The sequence below is a fragment of the Fundulus heteroclitus genome, unplaced genomic scaffold (genome assembly GCF_011125445.2).
Source record: "Fundulus heteroclitus isolate FHET01 unplaced genomic scaffold, MU-UCD_Fhet_4.1 scaffold_79, whole genome shotgun sequence".
Taxonomy (NCBI): domain Eukaryota; kingdom Metazoa; phylum Chordata; class Actinopteri; order Cyprinodontiformes; family Fundulidae; genus Fundulus; species Fundulus heteroclitus.
The window spans coordinates 1043250-1069562 of NW_023397241.1; the positions used below are offsets into that span (position 1 = coordinate 1043250).

The 26313-nt window shown below is 45.6% G+C and overlaps 2 protein-coding genes across 3 annotated transcripts in view; both read left to right on the top strand.

The window, feature by feature from the left end:
* The window catches only part of LOC105922322 (trimethylguanosine synthase), a 351997-nt gene that overhangs the window by 76826 nt on the left and 248858 nt on the right, over positions 1-26313 (top strand). The window lies entirely within an intron of this gene.
* On the top strand, positions 644-25390 carry LOC118556108 (trimethylguanosine synthase-like). Its single transcript, XM_021313980.2, has 5 exons — positions 644-860; positions 24530-24597; positions 24785-24891; positions 25005-25104; positions 25197-25390. Exons 1-5 carry the CDS (start codon positions 751-753, stop codon positions 25373-25375), a joined length of 564 nt encoding a protein of 187 aa, XP_021169655.2. The 5' UTR covers positions 644-750; the 3' UTR covers positions 25376-25390.

The window sequence follows — 26313 nt, forward strand, 5'->3', positions numbered from 1 at the left end:
CCAGCACATGAAGGAGTAAAAGGCAATGAAAAGGCAGATAAATTAGCTAAAAGGGCTTTGGAGGGGGAAATAACAATTTCAATTCCTTTTGGGAAATGGGAAGGGAAATCACTTATTAAAAGTAAAGAAATGGAGGAATGGCAAAAAATATGGAATGAAGATAAGAAAGGAAGAAGATTATATGAAGTGCAAAAGTCAGTTCAAATTCGAAGCATTAATGAAAGAAACAGAAGAGAAGAAATAATAATTAGTAGATTAAGAATAGGTCATACCTACTTAAATGACATGCTTTATTTAATAGGAAGGAAAAATAGTGATAAATGTGAGAGATGTGGAGAAAAAGAAAATGTAGAACACATACTGATGAACTGTAAGTCATATAAACTTGAAAGGGAAGAATTAAAGAGAATAGTTAGAAGTATAGGGCATGAATGGAATCTTAAAGGTATATTAGGAAATGAAGGAAACATAACAGATATTCATAAATTAAGGAAAGCATTGTTTATTTATCTTAAGAATACAAAATAAAAAAATAGAATCTAATAGATGTGAAGTAACGCTATTACACACTCATGTACAGTAGGTGGCGGTATGCACCTTAAAGTTGCTTGTGATCCGCCATAATAGAAAAGAAGAAGAAGAAGAAGAAGCAGAGGAAGAAGGAAGAAGAAGAAGAACCAGGACATATGGTGGACTCGTTTTCGGTCGCTGAGTTATTCGTCTGTCTGAGATCGTGATCTGAGCGTGTTAATGCTGGAGAGACCCAGGATGAATGGTGTCGCGGACATTGTTTTCACCCAGAGTCAAACACCTGAGAAGGGGGAGGCTATACTCTGTCTGTGCTCCAGAGCCTTTGTCAAGTGAGGATTAATCATGTTTCTTTTTTAAAAACAGCACGAGGTCTTCCTCTCTTCCGTTGTTATGGCTTGATTGCGCTTTACCTTAACTAGCTGCTCTCCTGAGACAGCAGACTAGTAGATCCGATTTACAGACGGAGTAATCCGAATTTAGAATTGTGTGTTAACTGTTTGTTTATGCTCAATATTACAACAAAGACATTTTACACAACGACGTGGCTAGATCTATCTTCAGTGTGCTTTAGAATCCAAGCATCTGTACAGGGCTGCCAACTTTTCACAAAACCTTGGAGTGAGATTTTGAAGGAGGTTGGACAGGCACTCAGTGCGGCACCCTTTTCAGGGTTAAATTGCAAGGCAATGAGGACAGGCACAGCTATAGGTTGTAGGTTTTCAGAGGATTTAACTGAAATAGAGAAGCAAAATGTAGGATGTTTTGTAGCACAGTAAATATGACTCAATAACAATAATTGATCTGTGGTTATGATCAAAATTCAGAGGATTTTACAATGAAATAAATTAAAGTATGGCCCCTACTAAAAGACTTACAACTTAAATATACTGTACAGAAATAATTAGAAAATTATGTTTATTAATCCATGCAGTTTAACTAAAATAAACAATGGGGGCACGCATAAGTTATTTCTGGATTACTGGCACTAATACAGGAACCAGTGATAGTCCAATCCCCTGCCAACCATACTGTATAAATAAATATAAATATTTTCCCCTAATAGTCCCACAAAGGGGAAAATTGTTTTCTGCTTTTAAACCATCCCTTAGGGAGCAGTGTGCTGCCGACACTCGGCGCATGGGAAGCAATCTGGGGCTAAGGGTCTTGCTCAGGCATCCAGAGTGACCAAGTTTTAAACCACCGATCTACAGGGCTTCTCCAAGAAACACAGACCAGCTAGGTCTAGAACACCACTTCCAGTAAATGAATATTTGTTATTAGGCTAAAGATTAAATATATCAACCCATCCATCCTTCCATCCGTCTTCTGACCCGCTTAATCCCTCGTGGGGCGGCGGGTGCCTATCTCCAGCGTTCACTGGGCAAGAGGCGGGGTACACCCTGACAGGTCGCCAGTCTGTCGCAGGGTAACACAGAGACAAACAACCATTCACGCACACACTCACACCTAAGGACAATTTAGAGAAGCCAATTAACCTAACAGTCATGTTTTTGGACTGTGGGAGGAAGCCGGAGTGCCCGGAGAGAACTCACGCATGCACAGGGAGAACATGCAAACTCCATGCAGAAAGACTCAGGGTTGGATTTGAACCCTGAACCTTCTTGTTGCAAGGCAACAGTGCTACCCATTGCACAGTGCAGCCAAAAAAATATATCAACCCATTAATGTTATTATTATTTACAATTGATATGGGAGTTAAACAATTCAGACCTTTTTAGGAAACTGTAAAAGCTCGAAAAAAAAAAATCACCATGACACATGACAGGACTTTTCTGGATGTTTAATTTTGTAAAATGTGATGGAAATGAAGTGCTTAAAACATTATATGGACCAAATGAGGATAAATAAAGGAATGTTAAAATTAACAGTAAAATGAAACTATGCCAGTATTAAAGAAAATCCTAAACCACAAAATGTAGGATTCAACCAGCAAATAACACAGGCTTAAGCAAGCCAAGCTAAAGACCATGACAGGACCAAACCAGGGAATAATTTAGATTTAACTGTCCTGACAGTGCAGGACTAAATCAGATAAAACGTATCTTGTTAAAACCAGTTAACCTCCACTCGAACTGTAAAAGACCCTTATGGTCCACCACGATATTCAAGATTATTCTTGTCAGCTCCCCTGTCTGCAAAGCATCCTTACCAATACTGACAAATGTAAACTAGTTGTAAACACAGCACACACAAAAAATACAAAACACTATGGAGGAATGCTTCATCTAAATGATCTAGCTTTTGTGAGCATCACTGTAAGCTTATGTGGCCTTTGAGGCCTAGGTGATATCAGTGGTTGGTTCCCACTTTATATAGGGCTCCAGACCAGCCATCTTTATAGTCATTATTATTGTTCCCTCTAGAGCCAAGCTGTTCCTGGTGTTGGTCTTGTTTAGCCCCACCAGAGAAAACACCCTCTCTTCATCTGCATTAGAATGTGGTAGCACAAGAACCAGCTTTGCAGTGGTGGAAAGCCTTTGTAACAGGCTTACGCCTGTCACCTGTAAAGAGTGAATATAAATTTGAATATATTAAAAGCTATACAATTAAATACATATCTAAGAGAGCTTAGTAGCATTGTGTTTTTGGTTATTGTTATTGTAGGGGAGCAGGTGGGGGAACCTATTGTAAGAAATCACAGTTAAAGGAGAAGTCCGGTCATAATCAGAATTCAAACTGCTGAAAGTACTTTAAATACAAAATTATTACATACTTTTGAATAAATGATAATATATTTTTTTTAATTAAGAGTAATTTTCATTTGAATGTGCTTTACTGGAGGCATCCATATTGGTCAAGAACAGTACTGCCACCTCCCAGTTTGTGACGTCACGTTGCAGGATGTTTCTGCAATGTTATCAGGGAGTAAAAACTCATCTTTAGAACCAATCTCTGCTCAAAATAGTGATCTGCACCGCCTAATCTACTTTCAGCAGTTATCATCAGTTATTGCAGCCGTAAACTGCAGAAAATACGGGCAGAGCTGCTCTTTCTGCCTTTGCTCTGCTCCTGTCAGGATGCGCTCCAGCGCGTTATGTTTGGGCTCTAAACTTGTTTTGGGTGAATTTAGAGACCAAACACGCGACTTCACTTTCAGAAACAAGCCCAAAAAACTGCAGCTGTGGTGGTCTGCACATCAGGCTAAAAGGCTAATCCACACAGACCACCTCTGCCCAGACAATGGACAAAATTATAAGGCACATTACATATTCTTACCCTCTTACCCTCTCGTCGGGTAACACCCAATGTCCCCACAAATTCTACATTATGAAAAGGAAAAACCTACAGAAAATCCTGGCTCTCATGTCATTTTGAAAACATTGTTCTTCGAAATGTTGGCTGCAGATGACGTGTTTTTCTCTCTGGCCAGAAGTTCGATGGAGTATCCTCCCTTTTCAAGTTGGCAATCCAACGATTAACCCATGGTGGATCATGACTCGGAAACGTGAAAAAAAATTTTTTTTTTTCACTTTTACCTGATGTATTGGAACATCCAACTGCCATGCACGTGGGCATTGTTGCTTTAACAATAGCTCTCGTGAATTTCAGTGGTGAAGTCCTCTGGAAATCCGAAATAATTGCAGCTGTGTAAAATAGTTCCTATTGAATTAGCTTGTAAAGTGCAGTGCCTTATTGCAAAGTAACGTCATAGGATGTGATGTCAGTTACCATATTTGGGCAATAATGTATGGACAGGATTGCTGGGTGTAGCCAAGGGCCGGAGGGCATCTGGTTTGGGGACCGGCAGATTTCGCAGCCGGGATGAGAATTGGCTCCTCGAGGCCATGGTTCTCAACCAGAAAAAGGTGGCCTGTTACCTTCATGTTGGAGGAAAGTTTCTGCTTCAAGTGGAGGAGTTCAAGTATTTGGGCTCCTGTTAACGAGTGACCCTAGTAACGAGGGACCCGGTCCCGGACAAAGCAGAAGATGACAAGTACGAGTACTAATGGAGTAAGCCAGTGGTTGTTTTCGGAACTTTTAAGGATTACCACATAGGATTAACCCACATTCTTTCAGCTCTATGTTCTCGTTGCGGTTCCTCCTCATCCTGCCTTTCAGCTCTATGTTCTCGTTGCGGTTCCTCCTCATCCTGCCTTTCAGCTCTATGTTCTCGCTGCGGTTCCTCCTCATCCTCCCTTTCAGCTCTATGTTCTCGCTGCGGTTCCTCCTCATCCTCTCTTTCAGCTCTATGTTCTCGCTGCGGTTCCTCCTCATCCTCCCTTTCAGCTCTATGTTCTCGCTGCGTTCCTCCTCATTCTCCTCCGCTGCTCCCGATCCTGCTGTGTAGAATAGTTCCTATTGAATTATCTTGTAAAGTGCAGTGCCTTACCGCAACGTAACGTCATAGGATGTGATGTCAGTTACCATATTTGGGCAATAATGTATGGACAGGATTTCTGGGCGTAGCCAAGGGCCGGAGGGCATCTGGTTTGGGGACCGGCGGATTTCGCAGCCGGGATGAGAATTGGCTCCTCCAGGTTTGAGGCCATGGTTCTCAACCAGAAAAAGGTGGCCTGTTCCCTTCATGTTGGAGGAGAGTTTCTGCTTCAAGTGGAGGAGTTCAAGTATCTTGGGCTGCTGTTAACGAGTGACCCGAGTAACGAGGGACCCGGTCCCGGATAAAGCAGAAGATGACAAGTACGAGTACAAATGGAGTAAGCCAGTGGTTGTTTTCGGAACTTTTAAGGATTACCACCTAGGATTAACCCACATTCATTAAACAAAACTATAGTAGATCTTATTCAAGTGTAATCTAGGACTAAACAAGGTCCAAATCATGCCTAAACTAGAGTATTAGTGTAGTGTAGAAGTGCATCTCTAAATATCTTAACCTCTCAACAAAATAGAGGGCATCCTCTATGTCACAATCCTCATCCTCAGCTCTATGTTCTCGCTGCGGTTTCTCCTCATCCTCCCTTTCAGCTCTATGTTCTTGCTGCGGTTCCTCCTCATCCTCTCTTTCAGCTCTGTTCTCGGTGCAGTTCCTCCTCATCCTCCCTTTCAGCTCTATTTTCTCCCTGCAGTTCCTCCTCATTCTCCGCCGCTGCTCCCGCCGCTGCTCTCGCCGCTGCTCTCGCCGCTGCTCTCGCCGCTGCTCTCGCCGCTGCTCTCGCCGCTGCTCCCGCCGCTGCTCCCGCCGCTGCTCCCGCCGCTGCTCCCGCCGCAGCTCCCGCCGCTGCTCCCGCCGCTGCTCTCGCCGCTGCTCTCGCCGCTGCTCTCGCCGCTGCTCTCGCCGCTGCTCTCGCCGCTGCTCTCGATCCTCATCATCAGCAACAGCCTCTCCCTTGTCGCACGACTCTTCCCAGCACAGATGCTATGCTCACCGGCATAAGAACACCTTCGCAGCTCTTCCTGGGGCTCAGACCTGACGCTACTGCAGCATCTCTGCCGACTGGGGCTGACGTCACCTCTGCCTCCCCGCTGAGTTGGTCTGACGGCGTCATGGCTGCTCCGGCTAGCCTGACAAGACTCCCTCCAGTTCCCCGTCAACTCTTCCACCACCTCCATGACACCTAGCTGGCCTCTCGAGCTCGACCCTACGCCACTGCACAGAGAGCTACGCCTCCTCCCGCCAGAGGGCCACACATAGAAGAGTCCCAGCTATGGGGACAGGGACGATTTGTTCCCCAGCTGGTCCGTCCCTACGGACCAGCTGGGGACCAGCTCCATGGGCTGCCGCCCATGGAGGTGCATCACACGCCACGCCCCAAGTCTGCGTGGGCGAGGTGCACGCCAGAGCGCCAGTCATCAGAGGTTCCTGCTCGCCGCCGCAGGCCGCATCAGAGGGTCCTGCTTTGCTGAGGATTGGCTTCTGCCTCGCCGATTTCCACTGAGGATTTGGCTTCGCTGGCTGGCGAAAGCCCTGCTGCCGGTTCGCCGGCTGCCGCCGTGAATCTTGTTTCACCGGCCGCTGTGAGCCCTCCAGCCGCCTCCACCTGCCTCCACCGCTCTCAGATCCCGTGAGGAGGGGGTCCTGGGGTACCCTCTTTCGTCAGTTGCTCCCCAGTCCCAAGAGGTGGACCCGCCTCCTGCCGGGGCTCCTGAGCTGGGTGCAAAAGGGGCCCAGGTTTTGACTCTGGGCCACCAAGCCTTCCTCCGTCCGCCCTGTTGGGGTATTTTTTTTGTTGAACTCTAGCCCCCCAACCTGTGCCTCCCTCTGCCCAGCTTGTCTGGGTTGATTTTGTTTTTTGGGGCGTCTGTTTGTTTGTTTTCTTAAGGTCGTCTGGAGTCCGACCTTGAGGAGGGGGTGTTGTCATGGTTCAGTTCCGTTCAGCTCCGTCGCCGGCCTCCGAGGGTCCTCCTCCGCCGCCGGCCGCCTGAGGCTCTGCTCCACCGCCGGCCGCCGGAGAACCTGCTCTGTCACCAGCCTTCTGAGGACCTGCTCCGTCACCGGCCTCCAGTGTCCCTTCCACCGGGTCTTCAGTTGTCGGCGAGCCTCCACCGGGTCTTCAGTCGTCGGCCAAGCCTCCACCGGGTCTTCAGTCATCGGCTGAGCTGTCCAGCGCTCCCCAGGCGCCGCTCGAGCTCTGCAGCGCACCCCAGCGGATTCCAGAGCTCTTCCGTGGCCGTCAACCTCCTGGTCGGCCACCTTGTTTGTTTTGACTCTGGTCCGCATACCAAGCTTCCCTCCGCCCGGCCTGTTGGGTTACTTGTTTGTTGAACTCAAGCCCCCCATCTTGGTCTTCCTCACCGTCTTCCTCTGCCTCAAGCCAGCTGCACTCCCCTTCCTTGTTCCTGCCTGCTGTCCTCCAGCTTCCTCCTTGTCTGCCTGCCTGCTGACTCCCCAGGCATCCGTGTATCCCCACTGCTAAGCTGGCAGCTTTCCTTCGACTCAGCACTCACTCGCCTGCCCAGGAGGCTTCCTGGAACCCTGCGCCTGACCGGCTGCGCAGCACAGCTCCTACTGCGCTCCACCAGCGGCTGTTGTCATCTTCCTGCTCCAGTCCGGTACAGCCTCCTTGGTTACCATCATCCACAACCCACCACCTTTCAATAAACTCTCTTAAAATGTGGCTCTCTGTGTAGCTGAATTCGGGTTCACTTGATCAGACCGTGAAACAAGTATTAAATAATATTTAGCCAAAATCCAAACTACATTTATACATGTTTTATATTATAAATGTTAACCAAAAGATAGAAGAGTCACCTACAGTGGATGACGTGAATAAATGACAGAGACAGTGTGTGAATCAGTTACAGGGAAGGATCTATTTAAGTATAGCGGTCTCAAGAGAAAAACAAATTACCCATGAAAGATTGTGGTTATAATGTATTACATCCTGCTCTGTAATCAAGTGGAAGCTTTGCTCATACCTGACCCTCGGTGTGTGTGTTTCTTAAGATGGAGAACAATGGCAAAACAAAGTGGGGGTTGAAGTCTCCCTACAAAAAATGAATGTGACCTTTAAAATTCGGTTAAGAGGACCGATAAGGTTGAAGCTTGTTGCGGGGCCGTTTTGATACGGGGTTTTGGTACCCATCTCCTCTTCACTCAGTCACCGGGGAGAAATTCACCCGACGCATTAGCAATCACATAAAAACAACAAGGGGCAGTGATGGGTTCAAGATAAGGTGAGAAAAAGTTTGCCCCTCCCCCCCACCCGCAACACTGGCATTCAACCAGCCAAAGGTCATAGACATGCCACCACAGTTGCCAAACAACCCACTATCATTAAAAAAAAAAACAGCGTGTGTTGAAGGACCAGCGGGGGAGGAGGAGCTGTGGGAGACGAGCAGCCTGGGCTTGGATGGAGAACAACAGCAGCAGCTAAAAAAAAAAGAAAAAAAATCCTTAATGGATTTAGGGATGTAGTTGCCCCAAGAGACAAGGACAAAGATAGTATTAATTTAATTTATACTGCGTTATCCATCAAAAGATCTCAAAGTACTACAGGTAAAAAAAGCATAAAAAAAATTAAAAAGCTATTTTAGAAGAGAGAAAAAAAAACATCTAAAGGGGACCAAAAGATTTGCTAAAAAGAAATGTTTTAAGGCCTTTTTTTAAAACACTCAGTGGATTGAGGTGCCCTGAAGGTGTCTGGGAGGGCATTCCACAGATGTGGGGCAGCAGCACAAAATGTCCTATCTCCCATTGTCCTGAGTCTGGTTCTGGGAATGTGGAGGAGGTTTGAGTGAGTGGAGTGAAGGGAGCGGCTTGTCTTCTGTGGGTTGATAAGCTCTTTGAGGTAGGCAGGGGGGGCATGTCCATGGATGCATTGATGTGTGAGGATTGGAAACCTTGTTCTCAATCCTGGTGGAGATGGGAAGCCAGTGTAATGAATGGGGAATTGGGGTAATGTGCTCATGTTTCCGCATTCTCATCAGGATCTTAGCTGCAGAGTTTTGAATGTATTGAAAGCCTCTGCAGACTCTTTCTAGGGATCCCAATGAGAAGTGCGTTGCAGTAGTCCAGTCGGGAGGAGACAAAGGCATGAAACAGCTTTTCTGCGTCTGGGAGGGAAAGCATGGGACGGAGTTTGGAAATGTGGTAGAAAGAGGTCTTGCATAGGTGATTAATATGGGCTTCAAAAGTGAGTTGGGAGTAAATTTTTACACCAAGATTACTAACTGTTGATGAGAGCGGGATGTTAGTACCAGAAAAGGTGATGCTGGTTATGGATAATGATTTGGTTTGATGAGGAGTTCCAACCAGGGTGGCTTCGGTTTTGGAGCTATTCAGTTGAAGAAAGTTTTGCTCCATTGCTGAAGCCGTCTGCTTCTCTGGGTCCGTTGATTCGTTGTGCAGGACCTACTCAAGAGTGCAACAATAACTCAGCCATAAACGCATAATTCAGGTTCGCCTTTGCAAAGGGAGAGATGCACCTGCAGCTTCTGCGGACAGCAACTCTGACTCTCTCTCCCGCTCAGGCTATTTTTATTTGATTTCAATGGTTGATTTTCACATAGACACACAAGCAAATGACGTATACAGTATCGGTTTCTACTCCCTAACAGCTACTTTTACCTTTTTAAGGATTTTGTTTTTCACCCCGTTGATACATATTGCTGGCCTGGCCTTGAGACTGTCTCTACTGCTCACAAACTGAAACATCCTGTTCTGCTAATTGCTGATCTGGCTTTGAAACCCTCTTTTCTGCTCACAAACAGCGCTTTTTATTCTAATCTTCTGACATTCTACTTTAAAGCATATAAACTCATATAAAAGCATATAAAAACATGTTAAACCTTCATAAAAGTGTATAAAAGCAGATCAAAGTTAATACATTCCACAATTTCCCCATTTTGAACTCTTTTAAGAGTTCACCCATTAAATAGTGCCATAGAAAACCCTAAATTTACTGGTTTGTTATGACGCCTTCGGTAAATACTTGATTGTATTGTAATAGTGATAAGTAATAAAAGAAAAACACATATTTTCCCAAGAACCGCAATACTTCTCCAAAACACATCTATATATGTATAGTTAAATGAGTTAAGTAAAAAGTAAAAGAAAATCCCTGATTTTAGGAGCCTAATCCCAAATGTCTTCAGACCAGAAACTCTTGTCCGAATGCATTTGACCCTCTTATAGCTCGCTAATAATAGCTCTGAGTTAAAACAATTACATCCTAGGGGTTTAACAATAATCTTGATTGCAAGTTAAATCTTATAAATGCATCAGCTCAAACCCAGTGTCCTCGTTCTACTCCTCAAGTGCTGTGACTAACAAAGGCATCATAACTCTGGGGTCCTGTTTCTCAATGGTGGAGGAGAGGAGGCAGACTCTCAATGAGCGAATGCATGGAATACAGCAACAACCACAGGTAACCAATATTGCTACAAATACTGCAAGAGAAATAAACAGGGACATAATCAGACCTTTCCACTTACCAAAAACACCATCCACTCCTCAAGCGGATTAGAGATTCCTGAGTGCTCGTGCATGGTTTCTGAGAGCGTACGCAATCCTTCTAATGCTTTTGTTACTGATCCATCAGGCGCTGTGTTGTTGGGGATAAATGTACAACACATGTCTCCAAACATAGCGCAAACACCCCCTTTTTCAGCTAGTAACATATCCAAAGCCATGCGATTTTTGTACCGCCATCAGGGATGTTGGTCCCAACTGCTCAGCAAGACCTTCTACTGCGTCCCTGGTGAGGTTTGCCAATCTCAGCACGTTGTAATGAATGTAATTGATATGGTCTATGTTTTTGTTGGGAGTTATTGGAAAAATGGCCGCTATCAAGGGTATGTTTTCAAACCCTGCTGCTACTTGGTCTACGAGTTTATATTCATGTGGGACCCCTCGGGGGACGCCTATGGCATCCATGTAGGTGGGGGATCCTTCCCCCAGATTGAAATTAGGAGTACTTCTTTTAATGATGTGTCTTCTCCTTTTATGAGTTAACTGAATAGATTTGTCATGGGGTGTGCGTGCTGCAGTGATGTTGGGTCCCAGTAACATTAAGGTGGGACCTTAATGTTACTGGGACCTTAGTCTAAGATTAAGGCCTTAGTCTTATCATCGCACAAACTCCTACCGATCTTTTGGGTATGTTCGTTAGGAGCCTATGGCCACCACAATAATAGTACAATCCAGATCTAGCCCATGCTCCTATTCTTTTTCCTGGCAGGGTGTCATTACACCAATCTGCCGGGATTTCCCCTACATTAACTTTAGGCTTTGAATTCGTGAAATTGAAGCAAATGTAGGTACCATTAACATTTCTGGGGGTGAACGGTCCAGTTCTTGTGTTGTTAGGGATGGGTGGAAATATGCTGGCTAGCGTGGTACAATTAAGCGAATTGGCCTGTTGGGGTCAGACCCAGCATGCAGTTATAACCCCATGTATCTTCTGGGTGCAGGGGAGAGGTTCAGTGGTTAAATGAGAGGTTCAGTGGTTAAATGGTTAAATGTGTGGCGTGTGCTGTAGCACACTCCACACAGTCACCCTGACTTTGCTCCCTAGCTGTTTCTGCCATCCAATTCAGCTAGAGATTGTCATCTGTGTATCCCGTCGCCATTTGAATAATCTGTAACGGTTCTAATGTAGAATAATCCATTTTAATCACCGTGTTCCCCTGTGATGTGATCACCTGTTGTTCTTCTTCTGTTTTGGAATGGTCATCGGTGTTATTATAGCTAGTAGTTTGTAGGTTAATTTTAATCAGTCCCATAGGATCTTTTCCAGAGATTTCTACCCCTAAGGTTAAGAACATTACCTTCTCTGTGTTATGAAATATGCCAGGGAAAAGACCTTTTATGTAATTCTTTAATTGATATAAGCAGGGGGTTCACTCCCTCTTGTCCGTTCTTTTTAAACTCACCCTGTATCAGACTAATTTTGCGTGCTTCTCCTGTGTTAACATACTTCCTGCTGGGGCTCCAGAGGCCTGAATGTGCAAGCGCCTGGTCCCAACCGCTACAGAAGCTTTGACATCCCATACGACCACATGGTCTTTCTCCTAAGCATGTTTTTTGAACCAGAGGAGTTCCACACAGATATACATTGTAACTGAGCCAACGCGCGTGATTGTTTTTACTGCCACATTTTATAATGTCACATAGATCGACCTGAAAGGTGGTGGTGGCCCCCAGAGTGTAATTTAATTCCACTCCGCCATATTGTTTTAAGCACCATTCATTGGATGCTGCTGTAATAGCGCGTTTTGTTGATTTTTTTAGGAGGGTCGACAGGACATGTTTGGAATGGAAAATCACAGAAATACCACAATATACTTGTAACAATGACAACAGATAATAATAAACCTCCTGCGACCCAACCCTTAGGAGGTTTGGTTACAAGTCTTCCTGCCCACATGCTTTATGCTATTTTAGTGCCCCTGTGGAAAAACACCTGTGGAGAAACACACAACTTTTTTATATATATATATATATATATATATATATATATATATATATATATATATATATATATATATATATATATATATATATATATATAAAGTCTCTGAGTCTCTTTGTGGTTTTTCCTCTTCCCTATGTGTGTGGGAGTTGCTACAACACCCTGTGGTCCAAAAGTGACCACTCTTCCACCTCTTCTGTCCCCCTGAAGCAGGAGGGCAGCTTAGTGTTTTTAAGATCAGTAAAATTACCTTTCTTCCGCCTTTTCTTCTTTGTTTTTCTGCTCTGTCTCCTTTCTCCAATTTTTGTGAGTAAGCATAAGCTCACTGAATCTCTGTACGGGTTTTATTATGACCCTGCTTGAGTAGAGGATTCACCAGTAGGCTCCCTTTCACGGCGTCGTGGTGGTATCCTGTAAATCCTGGTGTACCTGATGTTGAGAGCGCTGAGGTTCCTCAGTGGCTGCACACTGACTCCAATGATACCACGTGTCGCCTTTTCCCTCCAGCCTCACCGCGTGTGACGTGCGTTCCACCACCTGGTGGTTTCCTTTGGCACCCTGTGGTGGGACCTGTTTGGTGAACGCTGAAACAAGACTGTGGAGAGCACTGTAATAATCACGGCGGGACATAGATGTTTCATTCATAGGTTGACATGGTAACCTGGTGTGTGGACCTGGAAAAGGTCTTCCTCTGTGTAACTGATGTGGTGTCAGTCCCCATTTCTGAATTACAGAACTTCTGACCAACATCAGTGCTAATGGTAAAGCATCAACCCAATCCATTTTTGTCTGTCCACAGATTTTTGGCAATTTGGTTTTGAGCATTTGATTCATTTTCTCCACTTTTCCCTGTGACTGGGGGTGATAAACTGTTCCAAAGGAGTGTTTCAACCCCAAAACACGTTCCACCTCCTGTAGTTCTTGGTTTTTAAAATGTGTGCCATTGTCTGATCTTATTTTCATAGGAAAACCATGTCTTGGAATGTAATCATTGATCAAACATTTTATCACAGTCTTGCTATCTTCTTTTCTAGTTGGCCATGCTTCTGGCCAGCCAGTGAATGTGTCCCCACACACCAACAAATACCTGTAGCCTTTTGCTCTTTCCACCATGTCTGTGTAATCAATAATGATTTCTTTTCCTGCTACTGGTTCTGTAGGGAATTTCCCTGGTTCTGGTTTCAGTGTTGGTCTGACATTATACTGTTTACACATTTCATATGAATTGATCCAGTGATTCACTATTTGTTTCAAAATTGGATGCCACCAGTTTTCTAGATTTTTCATCATCTGACTCACTCCTGCATGTCCCGTACCATGTGCTTCCTCCAAGGCAGATGTTGTCATGCTTGGGGGTAAAATTGGGCGACCATCTGGGCTTCTCCATAAGCCTTGCTGATCCTGCCTTCCACCTCTGGCCTTCCACATTGTTTTTTCTTCTGGAGAGGCCCCCTTTTGCAGCTCCCTAGTTTCTTCCAGGCTGGGCTGTGGTTCCCACTTGGGTTCCGCACACATCTGTAGTCTAGGACTGTAGCCTGCACACTGTTTTGCTGCCTGGTCTGCTGCCTGATTGCCTCTGGCCACCTGAGTGTCACTGCTGTCATGTCCTTGACACTTTATAACTGCCACCTGTTCTGGAAGAAGTAAAGCTTCTGCTAGATCTTTCATTTCCTGTTCATGTTTTATTGGCTTCTGTGCTGCTGTTTTGAAATCTGTCCTTATCCACTGTTTCATTTCCACATGCACTGCACCTGCTGCATAAGCTGAGTCTGTGTAAATGTTCACATTCTGCCCTTCTCCCAATCTCAGTGCTGCTGTGACTGCCAACACCTCTGCCTTCTGGGCCGACTGTGCCCCTGTCAGCCTCTCTGTCTGTCTAGTGATCCAAAAAAAATTTTCAACCACTGCATACGCCGCTTTTAACCCCTCCGTGTCATGCCTAAAGCAGCACCCATCTGTGTATAGGTCTCTTGCCCCCACAAATGGGGTGCTTTGTAGGTCTGGTCTTATTTTTTCCTGCGTTTGTACTTTCTCTGCACATACATGAGGAGTTCCTGTGGTTATTCTTTCTGCCATATTTTATTCCTTCATGCGTGAAGGTGATAAGTGCTTCCAGCACCTTGCTCAGCCTTTGCGGTCTTAATGGGGAGAGTGTAAATGCCTGAGAGTTCACATAGGCCACCACCCCATGTGATGTTAACACCCTGAGTGGGTGTCCCATCACCACATGAGCTGTTTTTTTCTTAGCTACTCCTGCAGCATGTCTAGGGCACTCATGATGTCTTTTTTCCATGTTGTCTAGCATCACGCTGACATACATTAGCACAGTCCGTACTCCCCCCCCCCCTTTTTTTGGAACAGCACACAATTTGTTGTGTGTGCTGTTACAGAAACATCCAGGTAAAATGGCGCTTGATAGTCTGGGTTTGCAAGGTGAGCTGCTATTGCCAGTCTGCTTTTTAATTCAGTAAAAGCCGATTCAGCTTCTGAAGTCCATGTCAAGTAAGCTTTGAGGTTTCTCATCCCCTGCTGTTTAACCATAGCCCTTAAAGGCTCTGTGAGCTCTGTGTACCCTGGGACATATGTTCTGCTGTAGCCTGTTAGACCAAGAAAGGAAAACATTTCCTTCACGGTCACTGGCTGTGGATGAGACAAAACTGCAGACTTATGTGTAGGAGACATGCCAGTCCCCTGTTGAGACACCACTCTGCCCAGAAACTCAACCTGTGTTCTGCACAACTGCAATTTGTTTTTGTTGACTTTAAAGCCTTTCTTTGCTAAATGTAGCAGGACTGCCCCGGTTGCCTCCAAACACTCATCCACTGAGGAGGCTGCAATGAGAAGATCGTCCACATACTGTATCAGAGTGGATGCTGGTGGTAATGGGCAGTCTGCCAAAACTTTTTTCAGTACCTGGTTAAAAATACCAGGAGAACGTGCAAATCCCTGTGCAAACGGGTGTAGCGATAAAAGAAAATGTCCCTACACTCTTCTGCCAATGGTAGACAGAAAAATGCATTTGCCAAATCAATGCAGGTAAACCAACAGTGATCAGGATTCAGATTAGTAAGTGCAACATAGGGGTTAGGTACTGGTACAGTAGGAGTAACCAAAATGTCATTAATAGCCCTTAAGTCATGCGCCATTTACCTGTACCGCCTTTCTCAACAGGTAGAATATGTGTGTTCCAGTCCTGTGAATGCAAACACTCCAGCACTCCAGAGTCTCAAAGACCCTGAATTGTGTCTGCGACGCCCTCCTCTGCATGTGGTTTATTTGGATACTGATGCACCCACACAGGAGGGGTCTGGATAATATCAAATGATATTGGTGGACATGCAATGACCCCCATATCCGTGGGTCCAGAAGCCCACAAAGTGGGGGCATGTCCTCGATTAGTGTTGCCGCTATAGGGTGATCTGTTTTTTCACGCCCATGATGTCTTTCCAACTGCACATGCAGCGTTTCCCGCAGCGACCGCCTGGCCAAACTCACGCTACCGCCTCGCCAACATTCCAAAAAAAAAAAAAAAAACACACAAAAAAAAAATCGAACTTGATATGCTTGCATGTGTATTTGACGTTAACATGCGTTTTTTTTGTTGCTGCTTTCACAGCAGTCTTTGGCCCAATGGCCTGGTTCCTCACAATAGTAGCAGTTGTCACAACCTGAAGGTCCCCTAGGCGGTCCCCTCTGGAATCCCCTGCCTCTAGACCCCCTTCCTCCCCCAAACCTTCCTCCAGAACCCTGAAATGGGTTAGGAGCTGGGCCCCACTGTGGTGGGTTTACAGCTGCCGCTGGTCCTGCTGCAGAGGAAGATACAGGTGCTGTCTGTGGCACCTGGGCTTCATATAAGATTTTAGTTGTTTTTTCTTTTTTCTTTTCCCCCGCTTTCTGTTTTGCCTCAGCCAAATGTATTTTAAGTAATTGAGTTTGTAAATCTTTAAGCTGATTGTCCTCTTTTCTCTGCATGTGTCGTATTTTAGTAAGATGGTGAATTACATGGCGTTCCCACACCGCAGGGTCTGCACCCACCATGTCTGGATTGTCATCCATGGCTGTTTTCACTGAGGGAGGTACTCCCTTCAGAACTGCATCCCTGTACCAGTCCCTTTGGGGTCCAACCCTATCTGGGTTAGTCCCTGTGTCAGTTTGCCACGTGGCTTTGCATCCCTCCAAATACTCTTTGGGATTTTTGTCTGAATCCCAATCAAATTGAGGAATGGTATTACCCCTGGTTACTGGGTATATTTCTCTAAGGGCAAAACCAATTTCAGTAGAGTGTGGGGTAAACAGATCATCAGGAAGGCCCATGATACCTGCTACCTGTTCCACCTCTCTGTTCACATGGTGCCTCATGCATCTTCCTGCTATGGCCCTGTAATCACCCAAAGCCAGCGTGTTACCTGCAATTAGGGTTTCTAGAGCCTGCAGCCATGGTGCTGCCCCGTCCACAATTGGTGGTAATTTATCACATAATGCAGAGAAATCTCCCAGATTATAAGGTTTGTATTTATTCCCTCTTCCTTCTGGCTGCTGTAGTAGGGGCATTTGGCAATTTATTTCTTTTCTGGGTCTTAAGTTTTATCTGCGTGGTGTTTCTGGTGCGGGCAGTCTTCTTCATTCTCGTCAGGGAGGGAGGTGGGTGGGGGAGGCAGTATTGGGCTGTACTCTGTTAGAGCGCTGCCAGCCGCACTGCTGTTTTTACCCAAATCTGTCAGACAAAAACTCATAGATTTTTGGTTTGTATCTGTTTTATTCTGATCTTCCAAAATCCCTGTTACTGACATTTTGACCTGCTCCGCTCCATTCTGATAACTCATCGGAGGAAAAAGACACCCATTTTGATGAAACTTTACATTGTAAGGGTTGGCCATCAAAAGATAAACCTTGCGAGGACTGTAAAGATAACTTGTCCGAGGTAGGCAACTGGGGAGGGTCAGACAATGCCACTTGTCCACCCGTAACACTTAACAGTGGATACAAACTGCTCCCTGCTGATGTGGGCACTGCTGACCGAGACGGGGGGCATACGGTGGGGGGGTTTCTGCACAAACTCCCGTCTTTTATTTCTTATTTTCTGACGTTAGATGATTTATACTTTGCCACCAAATGCCCATCTGACACCATTCTGTCTGCTTTTTAGCTGCCTGTTCTTTCACATCTTTCCATTTACCTTTCGAAATCCAACCACTTTCATCGCACTTTTTCTCAGCCACTTCTTTATTCTTTTTGCAGTCTTTAGCTTTGTCCCAAAAAACTTCCACGCCACTGGTCATTCTTTCCATCTTTCTCTAATAGCGTACCGCGCACGTGACGTCAACGTCTCGAGAGCAACGCGCCTTTTGCTGCTTAGGTAGGACATACAGGTAGAGAACGCCCGTAGCAACCAGCTATTACACGCGCAACAGAACCAGCGATATGACCGACTTTACAGCCATTAAACTTTCCCAAGGCGATGTCCCAGGCGCACGGATTACTGGTCGAACTGTCGAAGAACATACCAACCTTCAGCTCAAACGATGGCTTGAGTGTCGAGGGCTTAAAAAGACCGGAAAACGGGCCGAGCTGATCGAACGGTAAGCCTTGGGTTTTTTTTCCTGCGCGGCGGTCATGGCGTCATCGGCCGTTTTTTTGTTTGTAATCACCGTCCAGGGATCGGTATATGTTTAATGTTTGTCTTATTTTAAATGTTTTTGCGTAAGCTATCCAGGTAGCAGGGTTTATGTTAGCGCCTGCTACCATGATAGCCTATATGCTATCATGGTAGCATGCGCTTCATTATTAACATGTCGGCCACCAAAATACTCTTACCTGTTCACTACTTGATGTCGCTGGAATTGGGTCAGGATGTTCTTCGGTTGGGCCCTTTCCTCCGACAAAATGCTTGCTACATATGTACGTGAATTTGGTAACTTTTTCCGGGTTGAACTGTTGTGTAGGCTGACCGCACCGGTGTACCCAGCGCACACATTTCTCCTTGGCAGTCTTGAAGAAAACATCCTTCATATGCGGCCGATCAGCGTACCTTGAGTCGCTGTTGCATGTTCCATAGCAACAATGTTTAAAAACCATGGTCTTAGATTTGGAAAAAGCAGTCGTTTACCGAGTAAAACCAAGGGTAACGCACGTCTCTTTTACAGCGAAACAGCGGCGGACTATGCAAGCTTGCCCTACTGCGTACCACGTGATGTGACGTCATCGTGACGTTACGTTTCTAAAAATAGCTCGCTCGCGGTACGCTATTCTTTTAACACCAGAGTTCTTCCGGCGGCGCCCCCGGCGGCAGCGGCTGCGTACAGCTCCGACCAACTGTCGGCATTTTTCACAAAAAATGCCGCCAAACCCGCTAGAAATCTCTCATCTACCCAGCCGATCAGTACTTGCTCGCGATCGCCTGTTGGAGTTACGATCATGTAGTGTTTTTGGACTTCTAAATACTGCTACGCTCGACTGTTTGCGTGGCTGCGGCGTTCTACGGAGACCATCCCCAGAGGCCTGTGAAGCGGCGGCCTCGACGAGCAGCACACGCCAGTGGAGAGCGACGCGGAAGCGGTGTAGCCGGCCGAAGAAGCGCAGCTGCCGTGGAGGGTTAGCAGCGGAGCTAAAGGCTAACCCATTCAGATCGCCGCTCCCGTCCATCTGGCTTTCCAACGTCCGCTCACTGGACAACAAAAGAGACTATTTACAACTCGAGCTCTCTGCAAAGAGGGAGTTCAGGGACTGCTGCGCTCTCATCCTGACCGAGACATGGCTCAACTCATCAATCCCGGACCACGACGTTAGCCTGGAGGGGCTAGCTACTTTCCGCGGCGACAGACAAAAAGAACTCTGCGGTAAGACCAGAGGAGGCGGACTCTGCGTTTACATCAATAACACCTAGTGTAAAAATGCTAGATTAATCAAAAGTCTTTGCTCTACGGACATCGAGCTGATGATTATTAGCTGCAGACCTTTTTATCTGCCTAGAGAGTTCACTGTTGTTATCATCACAGTGGTTTACATGCCTCCTAGCACAAACACAAAAGAGGCTATGAGTGTTCTCTATCAGACTATCTGAGATGCAATCTGCACACACAGAGGGGGTTTTCATTATTGCTCGGGATTTTAACCAGGCAAATATGAAAACTATTCTGCCTTATTTCTACCAACATGTGGATTTTGGAACTCGGGGAGAGAACACTCTAGACTTAGTTTATACAAATATTAAAGGCACATTCAAGGCAGCCCCCCACCCCCACCTGGGCTCTTCAGACCATCTCTCTGTGATGCTAATTCCTGCATACAAGCCCATGCTCACCAGAGCTAAACCTGTAGTGAGGCAGGTGAGGGTGTGGACTGAGGGAGCCATGGAGGCACTCCAGGACTGTTTTGAATGCTCTGACTGGGACACGTTCAAAGCTGCAGCAACTTATGAGGACAAGATCGACATGGATGAGTACGCCATGACTGTCAGCCTACATCAACAAATGCATTGAGGACGTCAGCACCACCAAGACCATCATCACCCGAGCCAACCAACGACCCTGGATTACTGTGGAGGTCCGTCAAGCACTAAAAGCACGGAACTCAGCCTTCAAGTCTGGTGACAAGGAGGCACTGAGGACAGCGAGAGCCAACTTGAACTGTGCCATCAGGCTAGCGAAGCGGAACCACACCAAGAAAATACAGGAGCTTTTCCATGACGGCAGCAACATCAGAAGCATGTAGAAAGGCATACGGGCGATCACCGAATACAACACGCCCTCCGGTGGGTGAAGTTGATGCTGACTTCCTCAATGGACTAAATAACTTCTTTGGGAGGTTTGAGGCACTAAACAGCACTCCAGCAGTGAAAACTGTTCCCCATCAGGAAGAGGAGGTCCTCTGCCTTGACACGCTGACGTGTGGAGGACTCTGAGGAGAGTCAACCCGCGGAAGGCCCCAGGTCCCAACAACATACCTGGGCGGGTGCTCAAGGAGTGTGCAGATCAGCTGGCTGGTGTCCTCACAGACATTTTTAACACTTCGCTGGACCAACCCACAGTTCCAGCATGTTTTAAGTCTGCCTCCATCATTCCGGTGCCGAAGAAACCTCAAGTCACCTGTTTCAACGACTACCGGCCTGTTGCACTGACTCCCATCATGATGAAGTGCTTTGAAAGACTTGTGAAAGAACACATCGTCTCCAGTCTCCCCCCAACACTCGACCCGTTCCAGTTTGCCTACCGGCGGAACCGCTCCACTGAGGACGCCATCTCCTCTGCTCTTCACCTGAGCTTGGCACACCTGGAGGAGAAGAACACGCACGTGCGGATGCTGTTCCTGGACTTCAACTCGGCGTTCAACACCATCATTCCACAGCACCTGGTGGGAAAACTGGAACATCTGGGCTTCAGCACACCCCTTCGCAACTGGCTGCTAGACTTCCTCACCAACAGACCTCAGTCGGTCCGGGTCGGACAGAACTCCTCTGATATCATCACCCTCAGCACGGGCTCCCCTCAGGGCTGCGTCCTGAGCCCCCTGCTGTTTACCCTGAAGACACACGACTGCGTCCCCAGGTTCACTACAAATCACATCGTGAAGTTTGCAGACGACACAACGGTGGTGGGCCTGATCAGAGACGACAACGACCAGGACTACAGAGAGGAGGTGGAGCAGCTGGTGGACTGGTGCAGAGTCAACAGCCTGATCCTGAACGTGGAGAAGATGAAAGAGATCATCGTCGACTTCAGGAAGAACCGGCCTCACCACACTCCACTGCTCATCAACGGCTAAGCTGTGGAGGAGGTCAGCAGCACCAAGTTCCTTGGTGTGAACATCACGGACAACCTCACCTGGTCTGTGAACACCACATCACTGGTAAAGAGGGCACAGAAACGCTTGTACTTTCTGCGGAGGATGCTGAGAGCCCACCTGCCCCTGCCCATCCTCATGACATTCTACAGAAGCACCATAGAGAGCATTCTGACCAGTTGTCAGACTGGTGTGTGGCGTGGAGGCTGCAGTGCCTCCGACTGGAAGAACGTGAGGAGAGTGGTGAGGACAGCAGAAGGGATCATCGGGGCTCCTCTTCCCTCCATAAAAGACATTTCATCTCAGCGATGTGTGTCCCTAGCCCGTAACATCATTAGGGACCCCTCACACCCCCACCATGGACTGTTCTCCCTGCTGCCTTCTGGGAAGCTTTTTCCCTGCTGCCATCAGACTGTTGAACTGCTGTTGAACTGCTGTTGAACGGCTGAACTACAACCCATAAACTCTGCACAACATTTGCATATTTGCACACTATGCATCATTGCATCTCCATCTAGCTTTATAAATGCTACCGAACTTTTAGTCCTTAAAACCATCCTTGCACAAATGCCCTTGCACAACCCAATTCTGCACATTCAATGGTTTGTATACTGTGACCTTCTCCTGCATTGTTTACATTTCAGTTGTTTTTTATAGTGTATTATAAATCTATGTTTACTTTTAAATCTCTGCTGCACCTAAAACTGTAATCTAACTTTGACTGCAATTTACAAAGCTGTATGCAACGAAATTTCGTTCTGTACGCACTCTGTGCATACAAAATGACAAAGTTTTCTAACTCTAAGTTTGTACTTTTTTTCCGGTCTCTTCTCCTTCCTTTTTTCCCTGAGCTGTTTCAATCACCTGCCGTAATAATACCAACTGATCTGCTGCTGACTTCCACAAAACATCGGGTGCCCACACGTCATCGTGTGTCTCCCTATCAAATTCACCCTCCATTACGAACACTTTTTACTATAATCCACACAGTACTTTCCACCGTAAATCGCTTACACTTCAGCGCTTATTCTGAGCCACACACACACACACACACACACACACACACACACACACACACACACACACACACACACACACACACACACACACTCCGTTCAGAGCCACGGATTCAGATTCAAATTATTCAAACACAATGATCCCATTTTAACCGACACAATATGTTGGCTTATATATGGCAAGGATACAATATCAGACAGACAGCTTGCACGTAGAGTGTTCTACGACACGGAACCTCCTTGTCTAAGCGCCGTGTAAAATAAATAAATAAAAAATACTCCCAAATTGTTGCTCTGGAATTCCCCCTTAAATCTCCTGATTTATTAGTATTAGCTTCCTGGAATTTTAGCTATTTTTTTTTGTTAAATCCCCCTTAAATCTGCATTATATTCTTTTACACATGTAGCTAAATGTTTAATTTTATCAGGGTCCTACTATCCAATGTTATGTCTCGTGAAAACCTCACAGCAATGGGAATCGCTCGCGCGTGGCATTCTTCCCGAGTCACACTTCACACCATTCACACTGTTTCCTAATAAATTGGTCTGTAATAGCTGATTTGTGTGTTCAGCTTCACAGCTCATTCATTTTATCTTTATTCCCTGTCTGATTCTCGCTGGCTGTGTGTGTCCAGCTCACGGCTCATACCGGTCTCCCTGTTTCTACTTCAGGTCACGGTTTCTTAAAAAAAGGATTTCTTGAACAAGACTTTTTTTCTTGTTGTTTTATCCGCACAACTTATGAATTTTCTACTCTGTTCTGAGTTCTGTTAATTTTATGTCAGAACTTTATACGTCTGTAATCAGGGTTTTAACAGAGTCACCCTCCGTCAAACCTCCGCATTCACACCATTGTGTATTTGCCTGGTCTTGTTCTCAATCTATATGTAGTATTTGAGGTTTCTCAGGTCCTCGGGTCCCTTAAGCCAGCAAAATACAATTCCCTGTCGAGAACTCGCAGTGAGTCGCCACGCTCAAGATAGTTTTTCACAATTCTCTATACATCTCTGAACCACAACTGATTCCAGTGCACTTCAAAAAATAATTTAGCAGACTTGTTCTAATAGGAGTTGGGACACATTAATTTAGCCTAATTTTCTAAGCCGAAAATGCAGATTTGATAAAAAGGTTCTGCTTACCTTGTTTTGTTGCGGCCACTGTGTCCCGTCTCCGTTTGACCCAGTCTGATGATGACTAATTCAGCCTGTCACCTCGAATCCCGGAACGAGCCCCCAAAATTTTGAAGCCGTCTGCTTCTCCGGGTTCGTTGATTCGATGTGCAGGACTTACTCAAAAGTGCAACAATAACTGAGTCATAAACGCATAATTCAGGTTCGCCTTTGCAAAGGGAGAGATGCACTTGCAGCTTCTGCGGACAGCAACTCTGACTCTCTCTCCCGCTCAGGCTAGTTTTATTTGATTTCAATGGATGATTTTCACATAGACACACAAGCAAATGACGTATACAGTATCGGTTTCTACTCCCTAACAGCTACTTTTACCTTTTAAGGATTTTGTTTTTCACCCCGTTGATACATATTGCTGGCCTGGCCTTGAAACCCTCTTTTCTGCTCACAAACAGCGCTTTTTATTTTAATCTTCTCACATTCTACTTTAAAGCATATAAACTCATATAGAAGCATATAAAAACATGTTAAACCTTCATAAAAGTGTATAAAAGCAGATCAAAGTTAATACATTCCACACCATCCATACCTTTATCTCCTCCAGACAGGTGATGAGTTTTGATGGGGATGGCTGTGAGGGTGGGGTGTCAGCTGTGACATTTACATAGAGCTGTATGTCATCAGCATAGCAGTGGAATGAAATATTATAGCAGCTGATGATTTGGCCAAGGGGGGTAAGGTAAAGAATGAAGAGGATGGGGCCAAGGACTGACCCCTGGGTTAGGTTTAGGTGTGTGGATTTGATTTGGAGTGTCCTAGGGAGATGGATTCTGTCCGGTGTGTGAGATATGATCTGAACCAACTGAGAGCAGGGTCATTTAGTCCAGTAGTGAGGTGGAGCCGGTTTAAGAGAATGCCATGGTTGACAGTATCAAATGCAGCAGAAAGGTCAGGGAGGATGAGGAGGGATGAAGAGCCAGCATTGGATGATATGAGGAGGTCGTTTGTGACTCTGAGTAGGGCTTTCTTTGTGCTGTGGGCAGACTGGAAACCTGACTGGAATTTTTCAAAGAGGTTATTATGTTTGAGGTGGTCCTGAAGGTGAGTGGCAACTGAAGCATACCAACTTGGTTCTGCATGACATCGACACAAACCGCTTTCACACCAACAACAATAATTTGTAAATGATATATATATATGACACTTTTGTGTGTGACTGATTCTCTGGATCTCTGCCTCTGAACAGGGACAGAGAGCTGTATTGCTCTGATAACAGACTGCTTTCCTCTGGCAAAGAAGTCACTGAAGTGCAAGGTACTCTATATTAGATTTATTACCTACAGTTGTGTAGAATTGATTAGGTTCTTAATATTCTGTAGCATGGACTGCATTTTGACAAATCAGTAATTAGATCTTTCACTCGCTGACAGCTTTAAACAAGCACACATAATTGTTAAAAATAAAAAATTGTTGTAAAATGTTCATGTTTTTGAATTGATAGAATCGGAAAAAGATGATGAGGAAAATGTCTTGGATGAAGAGTCTCAGCTGATGGTTAAGATGGGTCTCCCTTTGGCATTCGCCAGCTCCTCTGAACAAAAGATTCAAGTAAGTGCTGCAATCTGTCAGTGTGAAGTTTTACTGTTCCTTTTGTTTTTAAGAATTAGAGACTGGAACTTAAATGTTAAAGGCACGTTCTCCAATTTTTTTTTATTACATAGCAGAGAAGAAGATGGCCACAAGGAAAACCCATCACATGGAAGGAAGAACTGCCTAAAGATAAAGAGGCTGACAAAGATTTACAACCGCTTCACAAAACAGGTAACAGACATATTGGCATTTGAATGATATACAATTGTATTATGTTATGGCTTGGTCTTGTTTTTTTTGTGACCACCATGTGATTTCTGAAGATGAATGCAAGAATGAACTGCACTGGGTACCGGGGTTAGGCTTAGGGCTATCTGGTGCCGAAGAAGAGACCCATGACCCCTGCTGGGAAACTTACTGGGGTAAGGAAAACAACATAATTACTAGCATGAACAATTCAATTCTAACGCTTAGTACAGAGCAGAAATTTTATAAAGCTTAACAATTAGGCTACGTTCCCACAGCAGACGAATATGGCCTAAGTCAGATCTTTAACAGGTCAATTGACCAGGTCAGTTGTTTTAGAACCAGTGGGGACGCTCAGCTCTGGCCCGAATCTGATCTTTCAAGTCACATTTGAGGCATTTCAATATTTAGTCCTGAATCTAATTCGTATCTGATCATTAGGCGCCCGCCTATGCATTGAAAATGCATGGCGGAGGCCTTATACTATGCACCTAATAAGGGTTTCTTTATTTTTATTAGGCGCCCGCCTATGCATTGAAAATGCATGGCGGAGGCCTTATGTTATGCACCTAATAAGGGTTTCTTTAATATTATTATTATTAGGCGCCTGCCTTGCATGTGCAATGAGGAGGCAGTGCTGTGCGAAGCACAGCACTGCCTCCCAATGCAAATGCATGGGCAGGGCCTATTACTATTCACCTCTAAACGGCTTCTTTATTTTTATTAGGCGCCTGCCATAGCATTTGCAATGAGGAGGCAGTGCTGTGCTTCGCACAGCACTGCCTCCCATGCAAATGCATGGAGGCACCTATTACTATTCACCTCTAAACCACTCTCTTTATTAGGCGCCTGCCTTGCATGTGCAATGAGGAGGCAGTGCTGTGCGAAGCACAGCACTGCCTCCCAATGCAAATGCATGGGCAGGGCCTATTACTATGCACCTCTAAACGGACTATATCTTATTCTTTATTATTCTTCCTTCACGATTAATGGGGCCCGAACCTTAGCGTGCACCCCCACAATATAGGCATCAAAACCTGTGGCTCGATCTCGAGATGTGTGCTACTACTTTTATTGGGATTTCGAGTTACCATGGCAACAAAATTAGCGAAAAACAAACCCCCAAAAAACCCATAATAATCAATGGAGTCGGGTAGAAAGAAAGCCTCAAAAAACCCTCAAAATTACCATTTT

Bases quoted from the DNA above. Each gene is read 5' to 3' on its own strand.
- LOC118556108 (XM_021313980.2), top strand. From the start codon at position 751: ATGCTGGAGAGACCCAGGATGAATGGTGTCGCGGACATTGTTTTCACC. The intron at 861-24,529 runs GTGAGGATTAAT...GCCTCTGAACAG, and splicing joins TGCTCCAGAGCCTTTGTCAA to GGACAGAGAGCTGTATTGCT. The intron at 24,598-24,784 runs GTACTCTATATT...TTGAATTGATAG, and splicing joins AGAAGTCACTGAAGTGCAAG to AATCGGAAAAAGATGATGAG.